This window comes from Ornithorhynchus anatinus, chromosome 5 (assembly GCF_004115215.2).
Source record: "Ornithorhynchus anatinus isolate Pmale09 chromosome 5, mOrnAna1.pri.v4, whole genome shotgun sequence".
Classification (NCBI taxonomy): Eukaryota; Metazoa; Chordata; class Mammalia; order Monotremata; family Ornithorhynchidae; genus Ornithorhynchus; species Ornithorhynchus anatinus.
Window position 1 is genome coordinate 77,646,662 of NC_041732.1, and position 21,136 is coordinate 77,667,797.

At 52.0% G+C, this 21,136-nt stretch overlaps 1 protein-coding gene across 1 annotated transcript; it reads left to right on the plus strand.

Moving 5' to 3' along the window:
• Positions 1 to 3,712: 3,712 nt before the first annotated feature.
• PINK1 (PTEN induced kinase 1) lies at positions 3,713 to 21,106 on the plus strand. Its single transcript, XM_029064881.2, has 8 exons — positions 3,713 to 4,071; positions 13,319 to 13,594; positions 15,927 to 16,027; positions 17,125 to 17,307; positions 17,905 to 18,068; positions 18,977 to 19,104; positions 19,880 to 20,116; positions 20,606 to 21,106. Exons 1-8 carry the CDS (start codon positions 3,754 to 3,756, stop codon positions 20,873 to 20,875), a joined length of 1,677 nt encoding a protein of 558 aa, XP_028920714.1. The 5' UTR covers positions 3,713 to 3,753; the 3' UTR covers positions 20,876 to 21,106.
• Positions 21,107 to 21,136: the final 30 nt, after the last annotated feature.

The following is a 21,136-nucleotide window of genomic DNA, read 5'->3' on the forward strand; positions in this document are numbered from 1 at the left end:
CCTTCTCCTGCCCACCCGGTAGGCTCCGCTCCTCTGCCGCTCACCTCCTCACACTCTCCCCTCCTCGTCTATCCCGCCGTCGACCCCTGGGCCACGTCCTCCCGCTGTCCTGGAATGCCCTCCCTCCTCACATCCGCCAAACTAACTCTCTTCCCCTCTTCAAAGCCCTAATGAGAGCTCACCTCCTCCAAGAGGCCTTCCCACACTGAGCTTCCCCTTTTCCCTCTGCTCCCTCTGCTGCCTCTCTGCCCCCCCACTCCACCTCCCCTCAGCTAAGCCCCCTGTCTCCCCTTTCCCTCTGCTCCTCCCCCTCTCCCTTCCCCTCCCCTACACTGTGCTCATTTGTATATATTTTTATTACCCTATTTATTTTGTTAATGAGGTGTCCATCCCCTTGATTATATTTATTGCTATTAAGTTGTCTTGTTTTTGTCCATCTGTCTCCCCCGATTAGACTGTAAGCCCGTCAAGGGGCAGGGATTGTCTCTATCTGTTGCCAAATGTATGTTCCCAGCGCTTAGTCCAGTGCTCTGCACATAGTAAGCACTCAATAAATACTATTGAATGAATGAAATACCAACATTATTATTATCATTATTATTATTATTATTAAGTGAATGGGGTAAATTTGGGGAGCTTCTGAGAGAGGAGAGGCACTGGAGAATTCAAAAACTATTATGAGAAAAAAAATCAGCCAGTCCTGATAACAAAATGAATGAGGGAGGCAAAAGAGAGACAAGGGTCAAAAAAGATTCCTCAGTTGATCATGTAGGATAAAGAGAATAGGAGTGTTGATAATGATGAAGAAAAAAAAGAGGAGAGGGTTGAGTTTTTGGTATATTAGGTTCGATTTTCGTCCCTTTGAGCCTTAGTGTTTCAGGGCGAGCAGCACTATAGTATTTAGGTCCCAATGTGGATATTATGTCACGTCTATCTCTCCCACATTCACTGAGTCACGCTTGCCGGGTTTCAGACACGCAGACTGGATGTGTCATAAAGCTGAGGTGCAACTTTTCCTCTACCCCACTCACAACCTGAACACGCTGAGAGCCTGAAGTTTGGCCTTCAGTGGAAAAAAAGAGTGATCCTGACAGGAAGATGGCCAGAATTTATGCCTCCTTAATTACAAGTGCTTTGGGGCCCAGATTTTGGAAAGTCTATTTGGCAAATGCCGAGTGAAAGCCCCCTTGTCCTGCAGCGACCCAGAGTCACGTATTTTCTCACATTCACAGCATACAGTGTCTCTCACGGGGATCACAGGCATGGCCACACTGTTCTATTTCCTTCACTCGTTCATTTATTCATTAATATTCATTAAGTACCTACTCTGGTCAGAGTAACAGGTACTCGGTGGCAAGAATTACAGATAGGGTCCTTGCCACGTAGGAGCATGCAATCTAGTTGGGGGAATAGGCAGGCACAAATTGGATACATATAGAGGAAACGGGCCAAATATAGAAGCAATTGGGAACAACAAAAAGTGAGCAAAATAAATACATAATTAATAATCAAGAGATAGAACATTGAGGTGTAAGGAGTGTTTGAAAGGATGTTATGAGAGGGGAGGTGGTGGTTCATTCCTCTGGCGGTTTTTCAAGAGTAATAATAACTGTATTTATTAATAATAATAATAATGTTGGTATTTGTTAAGCACTATGTGCCAAGCATCGTTCTAAGCGCTGGGATAGACACAAGGTAATCAGGTTGTCCCATGTGGAGCTCACAGTCTTAATCCCCATTTTACAGATGAGGTAACTGAGGCACAGAGAAGTTAAATGACTTGCCCACAGTCACACAGCTGACAAGTGGCAGAGCTGGGATTCGAACCCATGACCTCTGACTCCCAAGCCTGGGCTTTTTCCACTGAACCATGCTGCTTCTCTGAATTTGTTAAGCCCTTACTATGTGCCAAGCACTGTACTAAGTACTGGGGTAGATACGGGATAATTTGGTCCCACAGTCTGAGCGGGAGGAAGAACAGGCATTGAATCCCCATTTAAGGCAGACTGGATAAGGCAAACTGAGGCATAGAGAAGCTGAGTGACTTGCTCAAGGTCACAGCAGACGAGTAGCAGAATCAGGATTCAAACCCAGGTCCTCTGCCTCCCAGGCCTGTGCTCTTTCCACTGGACCACACGGCCTCAGGTTGAGAAAGGATGTCGTTTTGGGGGTGGATTTTGAAGGAGGAAGGAGAAAACCCATATGACTTAGATAGTATTTAATACAGAACACCAAGGGTAAACAGTCAGTGGCGTCTGTTGCACATGTACAAACAGGGAGTACACAAGTGGTCCACAATTCATACTCTGAGCACAATTTCATATGTCGTGCTCACAGACTCCCACATTCACATTTCATCTGGGAGAGACCAGAGAGATGAAGAGGAGGGAGGGGGAGAGAGAAGAGAGGGAGGGGAGGGAGAGAAAGACAGAGAGATAAAAAGAAGGGAGAGGAAGGGAGAGAGAGAGCAGAGAGATGAAGAGGAGGGAGGGGGAGAGAGAAGAGAGGGTGGGGAAGGAGAGAAAGACAGAGAGATAAAGAGAAGGGAGGGGAAGAGAGAGAGGAGAGGAAGACAGGGAGGAGGAAGGGCAGGAAGAGAGAGGAGAGGGAAGAGAGAGACAGAGAGATAAAGAGAGAGAAGCAGCTTGGCCCAGTGGAAAGAGCCCGGGCTGGGGAGTCAGAGATCCTGGGTTCAAATCCCGCCTCCGCCCCTTGCCAGCTGGGTGACTTTGGGCCAGTCACTTCACTTCTCTGGGCCTCAGTGACCCCATCTGGAAAATGGGGATGAAGATGGGAGCCCCACGGGGGGACCCCCTGATGACCTTGTATCCTCCCCAGCGCTTAGAACAGTGCTTGGCACATAGAAAGTGCTTAATGAATGCCGTCATTATCATTATTATTGAGAGACAGAGACGTAGAGAGAGGGGGAGAGCGCGCCCCCAGGCGGCCAGGACGACTAACGGTGGCTGCGCGCGCAGCCTTTCCCCCTCCCTCCCGGCTCCGGGCGTGGCCGCGTGTGCGCCTGCGCGCGGGCCGTCTCCCCCGCCCCTCCGACGTGGCTGTGTGTGCGCCTGCGCGCCGACCGTCTTTCCCCCCCCCCCCCCCCCGCGGACGTGGCTGTTTGAGCGCCTGCGCGCGGGCCGCCCCGCCCCCTCCGGGAGTGGCTGCGCGTGCGACTGCTCGAGGGCAGACCCTCCCCCTTTCCCTCCAGAGCGGGGCTGCGTGTGCGCCTGCGCGCGGGCCGTCCTACCCCCCCCTCCGGGCGTGGTTGCGTGTGCGCCTGCGCGCTGACCGTCCTTCCCCCTTCCCCCCTAGGGCGTGGCTGCGTGTGCGCCTGCGCACGGACCGTCCCGTCCCCTTTCCCTCTGGGTGCGCCTGCGCGCGGGCCGTCCCGCCCCCCCCCCGTCCCTCCGCCCCCCCCGCCTTCTGCTCGTGTGCGCCTGCGCGCGAGCCGTCCTTCCCCTTCCCCCGTCGTATGCGCCTGCGCGCGGACCATCCCTTCCCCTTTCCCCCCGGGTGCGCCTGGGTGCGGGCCGTCCCGCCCCCCGCCCTCCGCTCGTGTGCGCCTGCGCGCGAGCCGTCCTTCCCCTTCCCCCGTCGTGTGCGCCTGCGCGCGGGCCGTCCCTACCCCCCCTCCGCTCGTGTGCGCCTGCGCGCGAGCCGTCCGTCCCCCTCCCCCGTCGTGTGCGCCTGCGCGCGGCGTCGTGGTTTCCGGCGCGGCCCGAGGCGAGGGGGCCTGAGGGGGAGGCGGCCATGGCGGTCCGTCAGGCGCTGAGCCGCGGGCTCCAACTGGGCCGGGCGCTGCTGCTGCGCCTCGCCGGCCGGCCGGGACCCCCCGCCGTCCGCCCGCCGCCCGTCCGCCGCCCGCCGCCCGCCGGCCCGGGGCTGTTGGGTGCGGTGGTGAGGGGGCTGTGGGCGCGGGGCTGCGGGGCCTGCTGCGGCGGCCGCCTCCTCGGCCCGGCCCGGGCCCTCGGCCTGTCCTTGTCGCTGTCGCTGGGGGGGACCCTGGGCCTGGTGGAGGAGCGGCAGGCGGAGGCCCGGAGGGCGGTCTCGGCCTGTCGGGACATCCAGGTGACTTGATTTTATCACCCCACTCAACGAGGTGGCCGTCCCCTTCATTCTGTTTATTGCTCCTGTTTAATGAGATGGCCATCCCCTTGATTCTACGTATGGCTGTTATTTTAACGAGAGGTCCATCCCCTTGTTTCTCTTTGTTGCTCTTGTTTTCATGAGATGGCCCATCCCCTTGATTCTCTTTATTGCTCGTTTCAATGAGATGTTCATTCTCTTTACTGCTCTTGTTTCAATGAGATGGCCATCCCCTTGATTCTACGTATGGCTATTATTTTAACGAGAGGTCCATCCCCTTGTTTCTCTTTATTGCTCTTGTTTTCATGAGATGGCCCATCCCCTTGATTCTCTTTATTGCTCTTGTTGCAATGAGATGTTCATTCTCTTTATTGCTCCTGTTTAATGAGATGGCCATCCCCTTGATTCTACGTATGGCTATTATTTTAACGAGAGGTCCATCCCCTTGTTTCTCTTTATTGCTCTTGTTTTCATGAGATGGCCCATCCCCTTGATTCTCTTTATTGCTCTTGTTGCAATGAGATGTTCATTCTCTTTATTGCTCTTGTTTCAATGAGATGGCCCTCCCCTTGATTCCGTTTATTGCTATTATTTTAATGAGATGTCCATCCCCTTGTTTCCATTTATTGCTATTATTTTAATGAGATGTCCATCCCCTTGTTTCCATGTATTGCTCTTGTTTTAATGAGATGTCCATCCCCTTCATTCTAATCATTGCTACTGTTTTAATGAGATGTTCATCCCCTTGATTTTATTTATTGCCCTTGTTTTAATGAGATGTCCCTTCCCTTGATTCTGTTGCTATTAATGAGATGTCCGTCCCCTTGATTCTATTTATCGCTATTATTTTAATGAGATGTCCATCCCCTTGATTCTGTTTATTGCTGTTGTTTTAATGAGATGAACATCCCCTTGATTCTCTTTATTGCTGCTGTTTTAATGAGATGTCCATCCCCTGATTCTATTCATTGCTGCTGTTTTAATGAGATGTCCATCCCCTTGATTCTATTCATTGCTCTTGTTTTAATGAGATGTCCATCCCCTTGATTCTATTTATTGCTGTTAATAAGATGTCCATCCCCTTGATTCTATTTATTGCTCTTGTTTTAATGAGAGGAACACCCCCTTGATTCTATTTATTGGTCTTGTTTTAGTGAGATGTCCATCCCCCTGATTCTGTTTATTGCTATTATTTTAATGAGATGTACATCTCCTTGATTCTATTCATTGCTATTTTAATGAGGTGTCCATCCCCTTGATTCTGTTTACTGCTCTTGTTTTAATGAGGTGTCCATCCCCTAGATTCTATTTATTGCGCTTATTTTAATGAGCTGTCCTTCCCCTTGATTCTATTTATTGCTCTTGTTTTAATGGGATGTCCATCCCCTTGATTCTATTTATTTCTATTATTTCAATGAGATGTCCATCCCCTTGATTCTATTTATTGCTGTTATTTTAATGAGCTGTCCATCTCCTTGATTCTATTTATTTTTCTTTTAATGAGATGGCCATCCCCTTGATTCTATTCATTGCTATTGTTTTAATGAGATGTTCATCCCCACGATTCTGTTTATTGCTCTTCTTTTAATTCATTCAATAGTATTTATTGAGCACTTACTATGTGCAGAGCACTGTACTAAGCGCATGGAATGGACAAATGGGTAACAGATAGAGACAGTCCTTGCCCTTTGGGCTTACAGTCTATTCGGGGGAGACGGACAGACAAGAACAATAGCAATAAATAGAATGAACGTCCCCTTGATTCTGCTTATTGCTCTTCTTTTAATGAGATGTCTATCCCCTTGATTCTATTTATTGCTATTATTTCAATGAGATGTCCATCCCCTTGATTCTGTATATTGCTCTTGTTTTAATGGGATGTCCATCCCCTTGATTCTGTTTACTGCTATTATTTTAATGAGATGTCCATCCCCTTGATTCTGTTTATTGCTCTTGTTTTAATGAGGTGTCCATCCCCTTGATTCTATTCAGTTGCTATTGTTTTAGTGAGCTGTTCATCCCATCGATTCTGTTTGTTGCTATTCTTGTCTGTCCGTCTCCCCCGATTAGACTGTAAGCCTGTCAGAGGGCAGGGACTGTATCTATCTGTTACCGATTTGTCCATTCCAAGCGCTTAGTACAGTGCTCTGCACATAGTAAGCGCTCAATAAATACTGTTGAATCCAGGTGAGTGTCCCCTCCCCCTCCCGGGACTCCCTACTGAGCGCCCCCGCCCTCCCCCAGATGCCTTTACTCAATAGTAATGTTGGTATTTGTTAAGCGCTTGCTTTGTGCAGAGCACTGTTCTAAGCGCTGGGATAGATCCAGAGTCCTCAGGTGGGCCCACGTGAGGCTCACAGTCTTCACCCCCATTTTACAGATGAGGTCACTGAGGCCCAGAGAAGTGAGGTGACTGGCCCACAATCACCCAGCTGGCAAGTGGCAGAGTCAGGATTAGAACCCATGACCTCTGACTCCCAAGCCCGGGCTCTTTCCACTGAGCCCCACACTGCTTCTCAACGCCCACTGCGGACCTCGTGCCCCCCGTGGGACCCCCTCATCCCCTTCTATTCTCCCCCCCCAGCGCTTCGAACAGGGCTTGGCACTGAGCGAGCGCCTAACAAATGCGGCCATTATTATTATTACCTCAATGCTTCGAACAGTGCTTGGCACAGAGAAAGCCCCTAACAAATGCCATCATTATCATCATCATCATTATTATTGTTACCCCAGTGCTTAGAACAGGGCTTAGCACAAAGTAAACACCTAGCAAATGCCATTATTATTATTGTTACCCCATCGCTTTGGACAGGGTTTGGCACAGAGTAAGCGCTTAACAAATGCCATCATCATTATTATTATTATTATTAATTGTTACCCCAGCGCTTAGAACAGGGCTTAGCACAAAGTAAGCGCTTAACAAATGCCATTATTATTACTATTACCCCAGCGCTTCAAACAGGGCTCGGCACAGAGTAAGCCCCTAACAAATACCATCATCATCATCATTATTATTATTATTATTGTTACCCCAGCGCTTAAAACAGGGCCTAGCACAAAGGAAGCACCTAACAAATGCCTTTATTCTTATTGTTACCCCATCGCTTTGAACAGGGTTTGGCACAGAGTAAGCGCCTAACAAATCGTAATTATGTTGTCTTGTTTTTGTCCGTCTGTCTTCCCCGATTAGACTGTAAACCCATCATTGGGCAGGGACGGTCTCTGTTGCTGAATCGTCCATTCCAAGCGCTTAGTACAGTGCTCTGCACATCGTAAGCGCTCAGTAAATACTATTGAATGAACAAATGCCATCATTATTACTATTTCCCCAGCGCTTTGAACAGGGCTTGGCACTTAGTAAGCGCTTAACAAATACCCTGATTATTAGAAGCAACATGGCTTAGTGGAAAGAGTCTGGGCCGGGGAGTCGGGTCGTTGGTTCTAATCCCGCCTCCGCCCCTTGTCTGCTGGGTGACTTTGGGTGAGTTATTTCCCTTCTCTGGGCCTCAGTTCCCACATCTGTAAAATGGGGATTAAGACTCTGAGCCCCACGTGGGACAACCTGATCACCTTGTATCCTCTCCCGCACTTAAGAGCAGTGCTTTGCACATAGTAAGTGCTTAACAAATGCCATCATTATTATTATTACCCCAGTGCTTAGAACAGTGCTTGGCACAAAGTAAGCGCTTAACAAATACCGTCATTATTATTATTATTAGAAGCAGCGTGGAGTAGTGGAGCTCGGGCCTGGGAGGCAGAAGGTCATGGGTTCTAATCCCGACTGCCCCACTTGTCTGCTCTGTGACCTTGGGCAAGTGGCTTAGTGGAAAGGGCACGGTCTTGGGAGTGAACTAGCCTCTGGGGAGAATACAGCACAACAGAGTGGGTATTCAGTCATACTTATTGAACGCTTTCTGAGGGCGGACCACCGGACTAGACTGTGAGCCCGTCACCGGGCAGGGATGGTTCCTATCTGTTGCCGAATTGTCCATTCCAAGGGCTTAGTACAGTGCTCTGCACATAGTAAGCGCTCAGTAAATACTATTGAATGAATGAGCATTTTGAAGAGTACAGCGGAGTTGGTAGTCAATGGAATTGATTGAGCGCTTACTCCGCGCAGTCCACTGTACTAAAATTGTACTAAGATACAAGATTGCAAAGAAAAAGGCTGGAATGGTGAGGAAGCTTTGGGAGTCATCCGGGTAGTCATCTTGGTAATTAAGGTTGTGGGAGTGGATGAGAATAATAATAATGTTGGAATTTTTGTTAAGCGCTTACTGTGTGCAGAGCACAGTTCTAAGCCCCGGGGAGGATATAAAGTGATCACAGTCTTCATCCTCATTTTACAGATGAGGTAACAGAGGCACAGAGAAGTGAAGTGACTTGCCCAGAGTCACACAGCTGCCAAGTGGCAGAGCCGGGATTCAAACCCGTGACCTCGGACTCCCCAGCCCGGGCTCTTTCCACTGAGCCACGCTGCTTCTCTGGAAGCAGTGAGGCCTGCCAGAAAGAGCAAAGGTCTGGGATGCTGAGGATTTGGGTTCTAATCCTGGCTCCACCCCTTGCCTGTTGTGTGACCTCGGGCAAGGTGCTGAACTTCATTGAGCCTCGGTTTCCTCATCTGTAAAATGGGGATTCAGTACCTGTTCTCCGTCCTAATCAGGGTATGACCCCAGTGAGGACCAGAAACCGATTGTTTTGTATCTGCTGCAGCTCTTAGTACGTGCTCTACACAGAGTGAGTGTTGACAGTTATTACTGTTGTAGTTATTAGCTCCCCAAGGGAGGAAAGAGTGGATTGGAAAGCAAAAAGGACCCAAAACTGAGAGACTTGAGGGGAAACCCGCAGTTAGGAGGTGAGGTAGGGGTTAAGGAATTGAAGGAGAAGTTGAGGCAGCAAGTGTAACGAGTTTGGACAGGAATGGAAGGAGGGAAATGGGGTAGCTGGATGGTGCAGTGGGATCGAGGGAAGGGGTGTGTTTGTTTTTTTTAGGATTGAAGAGACCATGAGCTTCTCTAAAAGCAGATGGGAAGGAGCCATCAGAGAGTAGGTGGTTGACGATGGGGGCTAGTGTCGGGGGGAAAGGGGAAGGGGGGCTGAGTGTTTTTGTAAGGTGTGAAGGGAAAGGGGGCAGGGGGAGAGGGCGGATTTCCAAAGCCGGTCGGAGTCTCCCCACATCCGACCGTGGGGCACGATGACAGTGACCAGGAGGCCAAGGTCACCCCGGACCCAGAGAGGCGGCCGCTGCCACATTTCTGAACTGGATCCAGCTCTCGGCTGACAGGTGGTCTCCTGGCCTGGCCTCTCATTATCTCCTGGCAGAGACCGATGCCTGCGGGAGCTTGTCCAAATCCTCAGGGGCGGGTAGGTTCTCCGCGGGGTGGTGATGAGACCGAGGGCAACAGAGGAAATTCAATCTGCCACGGATCTTCCCTCCAGACTCATTTCATTTTCCACCACCCGGATCTCTGTCTTTGGACCGTGAAATGTTTTCCGGGGCTCTCCGTCCCGCACTCTTTTCTCCTGGAGCTTTGGATCTCGCCCCATCAGTCTTCCCAGTGCTTCAGACCACCTCAGGGACTGCACTTGTGTATTTGGGTGTGTGTGTCTTTCCCAGGGCCATCGTCCTCATTATTAACCAGTTTCATTTCCCGACAAAACGGTGCTCTTCAGAGAAACCGCCAAATGATTAGGTAGCAGCATTTTACCACGCCGAGGTTTTGTCTCCTGATTTCCTCTCTGAGGTCTTGATTGCCCGGCGGCATCTTGGCTAAAAATCAAGGAGACAAAAGGCGGGTCACAGACCCTAAGCCTCCCGTCCCCGACCGCAGTAGCCGTTGCTCCTCCGGCACGCACTCTGTGAGATTTGCCACTCTCCCTCGGGTGCTTTGCTCCCTCTCGGGTTTGTTTGCTTCTCTTCTGGTACTTGTTGAGCGCTTACTACACATCAAGCGCTGTTCTAGACGCTGGAGTTGATACAAGACAATTAGGTCAGACACAGCCCCTGACCTGCATGGGGCTCACAGTCTTAAATAAGAGGGAGGACAATTGTTGAATCCCCGTTTTGCATTTGAGGAAACAGGCACAGAGAAGCTAAGTGACCTGCCCCAGAAATTGTCAGGGCATTTGGCCGAACGGGGATTAGAACCCAGGTCCTCTGACTCCCAGGCCCGTACTCGTTCCACCAGGCCATGCTACTATCCTGCTCTGACTCAGCCCACTCTTCTCCCCATCAGCCTTAACCGTCCTTCTCTAGGAGGCCTTCATTCCCCTTTTTATTCCCCTCTCCTTCCTGAACACGGTGGCCTAGCGGATAGATCGCGGGCCTGGGAGTCAGAAGGTCATGGGTTCTAATCCCGGCTCCGCCACTTGTCTGCTGTGTGACCTTGGGCAAGTCGCTGCACTTCTCTGTACCTCACTTACCTCATCTGTAAAATGGGGATCAAAACTGAGCACCATGTGAGACAGGGACTGCTTTCAACTCGATATACTTGTATCCACCCCAGTGCTTAGTACAGTGCCTGGCACATAGCGCTTAACAAATACCATTATTATTTATCTTTATACCTGTATTTCATCCTTGATTCACATTTCTTGTATAGGTATACTGCTTTTAATGTTTCCATTCAGTTGCTTACCTTAGAGAAGCAGCGTGGCCTAGTGTAAAGAGCCCAGGCCTGGGAGTCCGAGGACCTGGGTTCTAACCCGCTGTCTGGCCCACATCCTGGAATGCCCTCCCTCCTCATCTCCGCCAAACTAACTCTCTTCCCCTCTTCAAAGCCCTACTGAGAGCTCACCTCCTCCAGGAGGCCTTCCCACACCGAGCTTCCCCTTTTCCTTCTGCTACCTCTGCTCCCCCTTCACCTCCCCTCAGCTAAGCCTCCTTTCCCTCTGCTCCTCCCCCTCTCCTTTCCCCTCCCCTCCGCACTGTGCTCATTTGTATGTATTTTTTATTACCCTATTTATTTTGTTAATGAGGTGTACACCCCCTTGGTTCTATTTATCACGATAATGTCTCGTTTTTGTTTCGTTCTGTTTTGCTCTGCCGCCTGTCTCCCCCATTAGATTGTGAGCCCATCACCGGGCAGGGATTGTCTCTATCTGTTGCCGAATTGTACATTCCAAGCGCTTAGTACAGTGCTCTGCACATAATAAGTGTTCAGTAAATACTGTTGAATGAATAATGCCGACTCTGTCGCCTGTCTGCTGTGTCACCTGGGCAGGTCACTTAACTTCTCTATGCCTCAGTTATCTCATATGTAAAATGGGGATTAAAATCGAGCCCCAGGTGGGACAGGGACACCTGTGTCCAGCCTGATTACCTTGTATCTACCACTGTGCTTAGTGCAGCGCCTGACACATAAGTAAGCAGTTAACAAATACCACAGTTATCATCATCGTCGTTATTATCATTTCCCAGCCTAGTGCAGAGCATTTATTGAACACCTACTTGGTGCTATATAGTGAACTAGGCTTTTGGGAAGTACAGAAAAAAAACCCAACTCAATCCCTGACCAAGAGGAGCTTGCACTCCAACGAGGGGATAAACATAAACACGTTTACAGCTGAAGTGGTCAAAGTAAAGAAATAATGCAGAGTGCAGAGGAGGAGGGGTAAATAAGGAATTTTTAGCAGTGGCTGGAGGGATGAAATGGTTCAGGGTGCTGGGAAATTATTCAAGGAAAGTCTGTTTGAAGAGATAAGGGTTTAAGAAGCACTTGGATTGTGAGAAGAGCTGAGGCCTGGGGAAGGAGGGAGGGACATCCAAGGTTGGGTCATTTAGTGAGTGTTTTGTTCTGGTAGAACACTAAGTGCTTGGGAGAGTACAGCAGAATTGCTTGACAAGTTGGAGACCCTCGAAGCATGCAGTCTAGCTTTCATTCAGTCTTATTAATTGAGCACTTACTGTGTGCAGAGCTTCAGGAACGGGAGCCATGCAGCAGCATGTAGGATGGATTTCGGGCAGGGGAGAGGCTGTCGACAGGGCCAGCGAAGGCAGTAATCCGAGGCTTATATTGAGCGGTGACGGTGTGGTTAAAGAGGAAGGGGCAGATCCGGGAAACGTTGTGCAGGAAAAAGCGGCGGGATTTGGAAGTGGTCAGTGTGTGAGTGCTGAATGACCGTGGAGAATTGAGGGTGACATTAAGGTCGCAGGCTTCCGGGCTGGAGAGGATGAGGTGGTGTTGACTGAGATTGGAAAGTCAGGGGACAGAGAGTGTGTAGGAAGAAAAATAAAGAACTTTGGGGGGTTTTTTGGTGGTTTTTGGTTTTTTTAATGGCATTTGCTAAGCATTTACTATATGCCCAGCACTGTGCTGAGCACTGGAATTGATGAGGTTGGACACAGTTCCACGTCCCACATGGGGCTCACAATCTTTATCTCATTACACCGTGGATCCGTAAGAGCCTCAATAAATGCTATTTCTCCCCACCCCGATCTTTTAGTTACAGTGGAGAAATGTGCCAGAAATGTGTCTCCCATTCCTTCTCCCCATTTAAGCTACTATTAGATTGTGAGCAGCCCTTCTGGGATGGGGACCCTCATCTAATTCCCACCTGTCTGTTTTCTCCCAGTGTTTGCTCTGCGAGGATGTGCTTCATAAACGCTATTACGGCTATTCTCCTGCAGTTAGCACTTAATAAATACTATGACTACTTAGGGCCATCACTTTCAAACACTAAACTGTTTTGCTGCAGGAGGCCTGCAATAAATTAGCGGCAGTCCCAGGGGTAAAGTCCCGGCCTCCAGCCAAGTACCGTTCCCACCATGGAACAGCCAGGCAGTCAGTGGTGTTTCATCAAGTTGCTTTATTGATGCCAAGCCCCGGCTTTTGTGCTTGGGAAATTTGCAGAAGCATGGGCCCGTGTCCACGAGGGGCTTAGAGTCTCATGTAAGCACCTTTCCACCGATTTGCTAATTTGCAAGGAGGAGACCAGATTCTCAGAAACCGTCTTTCAGATCCATCGAAGCGAGGCCCGGGCGTGTTAAGGCCTGAGTCCGGGATGCCGGAGACGAGGCACCTTGGGCGCTTCATTCATTCAGCCGTATTTATTGAGCATTTACTGTGTGCAGAGCACTGTGCTAAGCGCTTGGAAGAGTAGGCTAAACAGAGGCATTCCCTGCCCACAACAAGCTTAGAGTCTAGAGGGGGAGAGACACTTGGGTCGTCTTTGAGTGACTTCAGCGGGCCCGGAGTTCCCTGGCTCACTTGGGGCTTCTTTTCCTCAGGCGATTTTTTCCCAGAAAGACAAACTGCTTCCTGAACCCCTGGCTGCGAGCCGCTGGCGGGGATTCCAGCTGGAGGAATACCTCATCGGGCAGCCGATTGGCAAAGGCTGCAGCGCTGCCGTGTACGAGGCGACCATTCCCGTCCCATCCCGGGGGCCGGCCGGGACCCGGGGAGATGCAGATGTCATCCCGCCCGCGGGAAATCCGGAGTCCGTGGAAACAACTCAGCCCAGGCCCTCCTTTCCCTTAGCCATCAAGATGATGTGGAACATCTCGGTAAGGATTTTGGCTTTTTTTTTTTTGGTCACTCAGCCCGTGAACGGTATCTGTTGAGCGCTTGGGAAAGCACAGTGTAGCAGAGTCCAAGAGACGTGATCTCTGCCCATGAGAGGCTTACGGTCTTCAAGGGGAGTTTGCATTCCTCGTCCCTGACTCTTTTAAGCAGTCTTTCCGGAAAATGTGATAAAAATAAAGGATACGAAGTTGCGGTCAATCACACGGTAATTCCCCCAAGGGAAAGGATTTTACCCTAGTTAGCACACCTTCCTCCAAATAATCTTACCTGGTTGTGACCCCGGGGGAGATTCATTCATTCAATTGAATTTATTGAGCGCTTACTATGTGCAGAGCACTATACTAAGGGCTTAGAATGTATAGTTTCTGTGAACATTTATGTTCTATAATTTAAGTGGCCACACCTCGGTAACCACAAGAAGCGGTGTGGCTTAATGGAAAGAGCAAGGGCCTGGGAGTCAGAGAACCTGGGTTCTATTTCCAGCTCCGACTCTTGTCTGCTCTGTCACCTTGAGCAAGTCACTTCACTTCTCTGGGCCTCAGTTTCCTCATCTCCAAAATTCATTCATTTAATCGTATTTATTGAGCACTTAGTGTGTGAAGAGCACTGTACTAAGTGCTTGGGAAAGTACAGTAGAGCAGTAGAGACAGTCCCTGCCCACAACAAGCTTAGTGTCTAGAGGGGGAGAGACAGAAATCAATCAAAATAAAATTACAGGTAAATATATGTGTTCTGGGGCGGGGAGAGAAGGGGGAAGACCAAAGGGAGCAAGTCAGGGTGTCGCAAAAGGGAGGGGGAGATGAGGAAAAGTGGGGCTTAGTTGGGAAGGCCTTTTGGAGGAGATGGGCCTTCAGTAAGGCTTTGAAGGGGGCAAAGTTATTGTCCGGTGGATTTGAGGAGGGAGGGCGTTCCAAGCCAGAGGTAAGATGTGGGCCGGTGAGGGATGGCGAGGTGGGCAAGATTGAGGCACAGTGAGAAGGTTAGCAGCACCAGAGGAGCAAAGTGTGCGGGCTGGGATGTAGAAGGAGAGAAGTAAGGTGTAGTGGGAGGGGGCAAGGTGACGGACTGCTTTAAAGCTAATGGTGAGCAGTTTTTGTTTGATACAGAGGTTGGTAGGCAACCACTGGAGATTTTTGAGGAAAGAGGTGATGTGCCCTGAACCTTTCTGTAGAAAAGGTAATACGGGCAGCGGAGTGAAGTATGGACTGGAGTGGGGAGAGGCAGGAGGTGGGGAGGTCAGAAAGAAGGCTGATGCAGTAATCCAGTCGGGATAGGATGAGTGATTTTACTAAAGCGGTAGCGGTTGGGATGGAGAGGAAAGGGTGGATTTTAGCGATGTTGTGAAGGTGAGACTGGCAGGATTTGGTGACAGATTGGATTCGTAGGTTGAATGAGAGAATGGAGTCAAGGATAAGGCCAGATATCCATGCGAGTTTGTGAGACGGGAAGGATGGTGATGCCGTCTACAGCGACGGGAACGTCCAGGAGAGGACAGGGTTTGGGGGGAAAGATAAGGAGATCTGTTTTGGACATGTTAAGTTTGAGGTGACGGGAAGACATCCAAGTAGAGATGTCTTGAAGGCAGGAGGAGATGCGAGCCTGGAGAGAGGGAGGCTATGAGCCCCATGTGGTCCTCATTATCTTGTACTTACCCCAGCGTTTAGTACCGCACTACTTAGTAAATGCTTAGCAAATACCACGGTTATTTTTTTTACTAAGGGCTTATCTACAACCTGTCAGGTGACTTGGGTGTGATCCTGGGAGGTAATAAGGAGATTTAGCTAGCGCACCCCCACCTATTCGGATTTGCGTCCTAGAAATTCGAGATGGAAAATCTCTGTGAATGACGGCCGGTTGGTTCCCCGGGGACAAGGTTGAGATGGAGCTGGGCAGAGTCATGCTGGTGTCTTGCCCAGCTTGGTTTCAAGTGTCCTCTGTGGATGGACGATGGTTTAAGACAGTTCAGGTGCGAAGGAGAGAGACGAGGTCCCCTCTGGGCCCGCCCCCATGTAATGCAGAGAGAGAGCCTGCTGCTGTATCTTTTTTTCTTGTATTTTTCTCCCCCGCTAGACCGTAAGCTCGTGGGCATTGAATGTGTCTGTGATATTGTCATATCGTATGCTCCCACGCACTTAGTACAGTGCTCTGCAGGCAGTAAGCGCGCAGTAGATACAATTGACTGACTGCCTTGTCCAACCGGTGCAATGCCTGTCTCCCGCTGCAACGTCTCCATCCAGGTCCAAGGTTTCCTGGGTCTCCCAGGGCGCCTCCTCCCAGTCCGGCGGGTTGGATAACTCTTGGCTGTTTTTGCAGGCGGGCTCCTCCAGCGAAGCCATCCTCAGCACCATGAGCCAGGAGCTGGTGCCGGCCAGTCGCGTCGCCCTGTCCGGGGAGTACGGGGCTTTCGCCCACAGGTAAGAAAGAATCCCTCAGGAGGGTCTATTTGATTCCCGGGGTGAGCGAGTGGACCCCGGAGGGATGGTGGTATTTGCTAAGCACTTACTCTGTCAAGCATTGTAGTAGTAATAATAATAATAATGGTGGTATTTATTTATAATGATTGTCCTAAGCGCCGGGGTAGGTACAAGCTAATCGGGTTGGACACAGTCCCTGTCCCACATGGGGCCCACAGTCTCAATCCCCATTACACGGTTGAGGTAACTGAGGCGCAGAGAAGTGAAGCGGCGTGCTCATGGTCACACGGCAGACAGTTGGTGAAGCTGGGATTAGAACCCAGGTCCTTCTGACTCCCAGGCTCTATCCACTAGGCCGTGCTGCCTCAGGGTATCCCCATGCCTGCCAGGTGAGTGGAAGTGGAACCCAATAGTGAAGCTGATTCTGTAGATAAAGCCCCTCACCCAAGTATTAAAACTTTCCAAATATTTTAGATTTAGGAAAATCCGCGCTACCGTCCTTCGTATCTTGGTAAGGGCCCTGCTGAGTAAACGCAGGGGAGGAGTATCCTCTGGTGGCCTAGAGCCGTACTGGATATACCTGGAACCCTCACTCCCTTAGTCGATTCCCCAGGAGGAATAAGGGTTTATACCCAGTGAATTGAAGAAAGTGGCCGTTTTTTTCATATTTCTCAATATACCTGCGTCGGATAGGATGGGGCAGTAAGAAGTCTTGGGTTCACGAGGCCGAGGTGAGCGGAAATCCGCTCGGTTTTAGCACTAGGAAAGTGACACGGAAGGAGGGTCAAGCCGGACTCGGGAATTAAAGAAAAGTTAAGGGACGCTCGTCCGCGGTCACAGAAGGCAGTGAGGTCAGAGCAGGGAGAGGTGCCACGTGAATGAGGATATCTTGTCAGCTGCTTGAAAGGTTACACTGAGCACTTCCTGCCTCGGCTTGGCCGGCGAGGGCGAGGCGGGGAGGAATGGCGCGTGAAGGGAAAAGGCGCGCTGTAGACGTGGGGTCTTCGGAGGTCGGTCCGTCTTGTCGTTACAAGGCGGGTGAGATTTCTTGCCGTGATGTCTGAATCCCTGCTGGAAATGTTTCTCCACCGAAACAGGAAGCCCTTGGGCGGCCCCAAGCGACTGACTCCCCACCCCAACGTCATCCGGGTCCTGCGGGCCTTCACCTCGGCCGTGCCCCTGCTGCCCGGCGCCCTGGCCGACTACCCTGATGTGCTCCCCCCGCGCCTGCATCCCTCCGGCCTGGGCCACGCCCGCACCCTCTTCCTCGTCATGAAGAAGTGAGTGAGGCGAGAGAAGGCAGGATCTGTCAGGGCCGAATTCTTCTCCGAGAGGCTCAGTTTAGGGGCGTGGACGCTGGAGGGTTCCCTTTGGCACACGCGGTCTCTCCCCCTCTCTTTCCCTCCTTCTTCCCTTCTCTCTGTCTCTCACTCCTCTCTGTCTCTGTCTCTCTGAATTAAGGGAGTGCAGGGGTGGGGATGGGGCCCCCACCCGGGGGTGGGTCAGATCTCAACTGTGGGAGGAGGTGCCCTCCAGGTGGAGGTTTCGAGGAAAAACCCGATCTTCAGAAAGCCTATTTAACCCTGCCCCGGCGTCCCGGGAATCCTTATGCCTCAGGCCCTTGACATTCTCTCATCCATTTTCCTGGCTCTCTCTGGGCCAACCTAGGTGCCCATCGAGTTCAGGAGCACACTTCCTCTCCCTCGCCACCCCACGCAACTTCTCGGATGCCAAGGGAGGCGGTGGTTCAGGCCGCCCGGCTTCTCGGCTTCAGGGCGGTAGGGCCGGGGGACGGGACAGGCCGAGAGTCAGGAGCGGCGCCGGAGTTGAAGCAGCAGGGTCAGTGAGTCGGATGGCCTGTCTCCCTCTCCGCCCAGCTATCCCTGTACTCTGCGTCAGTACCTGCAGGCGAGCACCCCGAACCCCCGCCTCAGCACACTGATGATCTTGCAGTTACTGGAAGGTGTCGATCACTTGGTTCAGCAGGGCATAGCGCACAGGGACTTAAAATCTGACAACATCCTGGTGGAATTTGATTCAGGTAGGTTGCGTGGGAAGGGCAGTTCTGATGAAACCACTGCTAGGAGGAAGGGGAGTGTTCGGGAGCCCCCGTTTCTGCTTCTCCTCTTCCCCTCCTGTAAAGCGGAGGAGATGCTATTGCCAATGCTCGGGGGCTGCGCTGCCGGCCGGGGGGGATGAGAGAGCAGGCAGGGAAAGTTTCCGGGAGGGGTCTGCGTCCCATCGGTGGAAGTTGAGGGCCTCGTTTCCCCAGCGGTTTTCCTGGCAACCTCAGCGGGATAAAACCTCCACTGTAGAAGTGTCCCATTTCGGGTGCGTGGAAGCCCCCAGCGGGGGCAGAAACAAACAAGGCTAGGCCATTTACCCCGAAGACAGCTAGAACACAGTCACGTCCAGGTTTTCCTCCCAGACCCCAACAGGTTAGGAAGTAACTCCGGGCAACTGGCAGGCATCCTTTAGCTGGCCAAGCTGTGGTACTTAAGTGCCTACTATGTGCCAAGCACTGAGGTACCTGCAGGTTTAGACACAGTCCCCGTCCCACACGGGGCTCACGCTCTTAATCCCCATTTTACAGATGAGGGAACTGAGACCCAGAGAAGTTAAGTGACTTACCCAAGGTTCCAGAATAGACATGTGGCGGAGCTGGGATTGGAACCCAGGTCCACCAAGCCGTGTTGCTTCTCTCAGTGGCTCCTCATTTTCTCATCTGTGCCTCCCCTCGTTAGGTTTTAATCCCGGTCTCCGTGACTCAGTTCCCCAGCCGGGAACAGCCCGATGTCCACAGGCCCCAGGCGTGGGTCTCTTGTCGCCGTAGAGCCATTTGACTTTTGGCCTTAGCCCGAGCGCCAGCCTTTCTCCAGTTAGGCGGGAGAAGGGGTGAAGTTTCTCTGCCTTGTTTCCTCCGTGGCTTTGTAACCCCTTCCTTAACAGCTGGCTGTCCCAGGCTGGTGATCACAGATTTCGGTTGCTGCCTGGCTGATGAGAACGTCGGCCTGCAGTTACCTTTCACCAGCTGGTATGTGGATCGGGGAGGAAACGGCTGTCTGATGGCTCCCGAGGTAATTCCCGCTGGGCGTCCGTCCCGGGCGGTATCGCCCGCGTGTCGGTCGGGAGTCGGCACATCTCTTAGCTGCCTACCGTCCCGCGGCCTCAGCCGGGGATGGGGGAGGCGCGGGTTTTGTGCCCGAGCTGGATCTCCCGAGTTCCGCCCGATGGGTCGCTGACCCAGTCGAGTGCCCTTGTAGGTGGCCTTTGGGTCACGCACATCCCCCCCCCCCCCCATTTTCCCCCAAGGATCTCACTTTTTATCCATTTCTGCCCCATTTCCTGGGTAGTCTCTCCCCGTCCCCAGCACCGATAAGGCCCATGTCATATCCCGAATAGGCTATGCTGTCCGCCTCTAGCCTCTCCAGTCTATTCCTCAATTCTGCGGCCTGGATCATTTTTCTAAAAGTTCTTCCGCCCTCCTTCTCCACCACGTCAAGCAGAAACTCCTGGCCCTTGGCTTTAAGGCAGTCGATTCTCGCCCTCGTAGCTACCCACCATCTCCTGCTCTGTGCCAGCTCACACCATCTGACACTTCACTGTGCCTCGAGGCTCAGACCTACCCTAATTTTTCTTCTCCTCCTGGGTCCTAGCCTCTGCACTTGTTGCTGCTCGGTCTCCCTTGACGCTTCTGAACGGAGAGACTTCCTTCCTCTTCCACTTTCCCTTGTCTGTCACCCCCGTTAGATTGTAAGCTCCTTGAGGGCAGAGATCGAGTCGCCTTATTACGCTGTTGTAGTCCCTCCCTAGAATTCATTCACCGCAAGGCAGTGATCCCTTCCCCCACAGGTGTCCACGGCCCGCCCCGGCCCCGGGGTCGTGATCGACTACAGCAAAGCCGACGCCTGGGCCGTGGGCGCGATGGCCTATGAGATCGTCGGGCTCCCCAATCCCTTCTACGGCCAAGGGCCGGCCCACCTGGAAAGCTGCAGTTACCGCGAGACTCAGCTGCCCGCCCTCCCGGAGGCGGTGCCCTTGGATGTGAGGCAGCTGGTAAGATCCCTGCTCCAGCGAGAACCCGGCAAGGTAAGGCCGCCATCCACTGTCGTCATCATCGAGCCCTGTCCTAAGCACTTCCGGGCCGCGGTCACCTCATCTGTAAAATGGCGAGAGACCGTGAGCCCCACACGGGACCGACCCGATTTGCTTGTATCCGCCCCGGCGCTTAGTACGGTGCCTGGCCCGTAGCAAGCGCCCCAAAGATGATTACTTGGGAGAGTATTCTGAAACAAACAGCGAGAGTGGGGCCAGAGGGGGTGGTGGATGAGAGATGGGGACGGTATCCACCCCAGCGCCTGGCACATAGTAAACACCACAGTTGTTATTACGTGGGAGAGTATTCTGAGACAAACAGCAAGCAAGGACAGGCGGGGTGGGAGACGGCCAGCTTCCCCCCTCCCTTCTCCGTGTTTCAAGAGAGGCTTAATGGAGAAATCAGAGTGGGGCGGTCAGGGTGACGGTCCCTCCGTGCGAGGCCTCGTCTGAAGCCCCGTCTCCCTGCCGGTGTCGCCGCAGAGACCGTCGGCTCGTGTGGCGGCTAACGTGCTCCACCTGAGCCTCTGGGGGCAGAGCCTTCTAGCCCCCGAGAAGTTGAAGGCGGACGAGGTGATCGGCTGGCTCCTCCGCCACTCGGCGGCCACCATGCTGACCCCGACCCAGGAGGGCTGCATGGAAACCAAAATGAAGCAGTGCTTCCTGGCCAACCTGGATTACGAGGCCCTGTGTCAGGCGGCCTTCCTGCTGTGCTCGTGGAGAGGGGCTTCGCACGCCCTGGCCCCCGCCTAGCCACCGCTCCTCGGAACCGGGAGGGGAACCCGTCACCCGAAGGTTTGGGATACGCTCACGTTCTTCGGGTTAGAAGCTCAGCCCTTCACCCTTGGCAAAGATCTCATTCCAGCACCGTTGCCAAAACCTTTCATAATCGTGCTTCCTTTGCACTATAAATCTCTCGGCGTGTTTAGTGAACTAATCCTTCGGTTCCCTCCCTGGGCTCAATTTAAAGCCGCTCAACCTAAATCCCTGCCTGAGTTGTGTTCTTGAATGCGT

Coding starts and splice junctions, on each gene's coding strand:
- PINK1 (XM_029064881.2), top strand. CDS start 3,754: ATGGCGGTCCGTCAGGCGCTGAGCCGCGGGCTCCAACTGGGCCGGGCG. Junction 16,028..17,124: donor TACGGGGCTTTCGCCCACAG/GTAAGAAAGAAT, acceptor CCACCGAAACAG/GAAGCCCTTGGGCGGCCCCA. Junction 18,069..18,976: donor CCTGGTGGAATTTGATTCAG/GTAGGTTGCGTG, acceptor CTTCCTTAACAG/CTGGCTGTCCCAGGCTGGTG.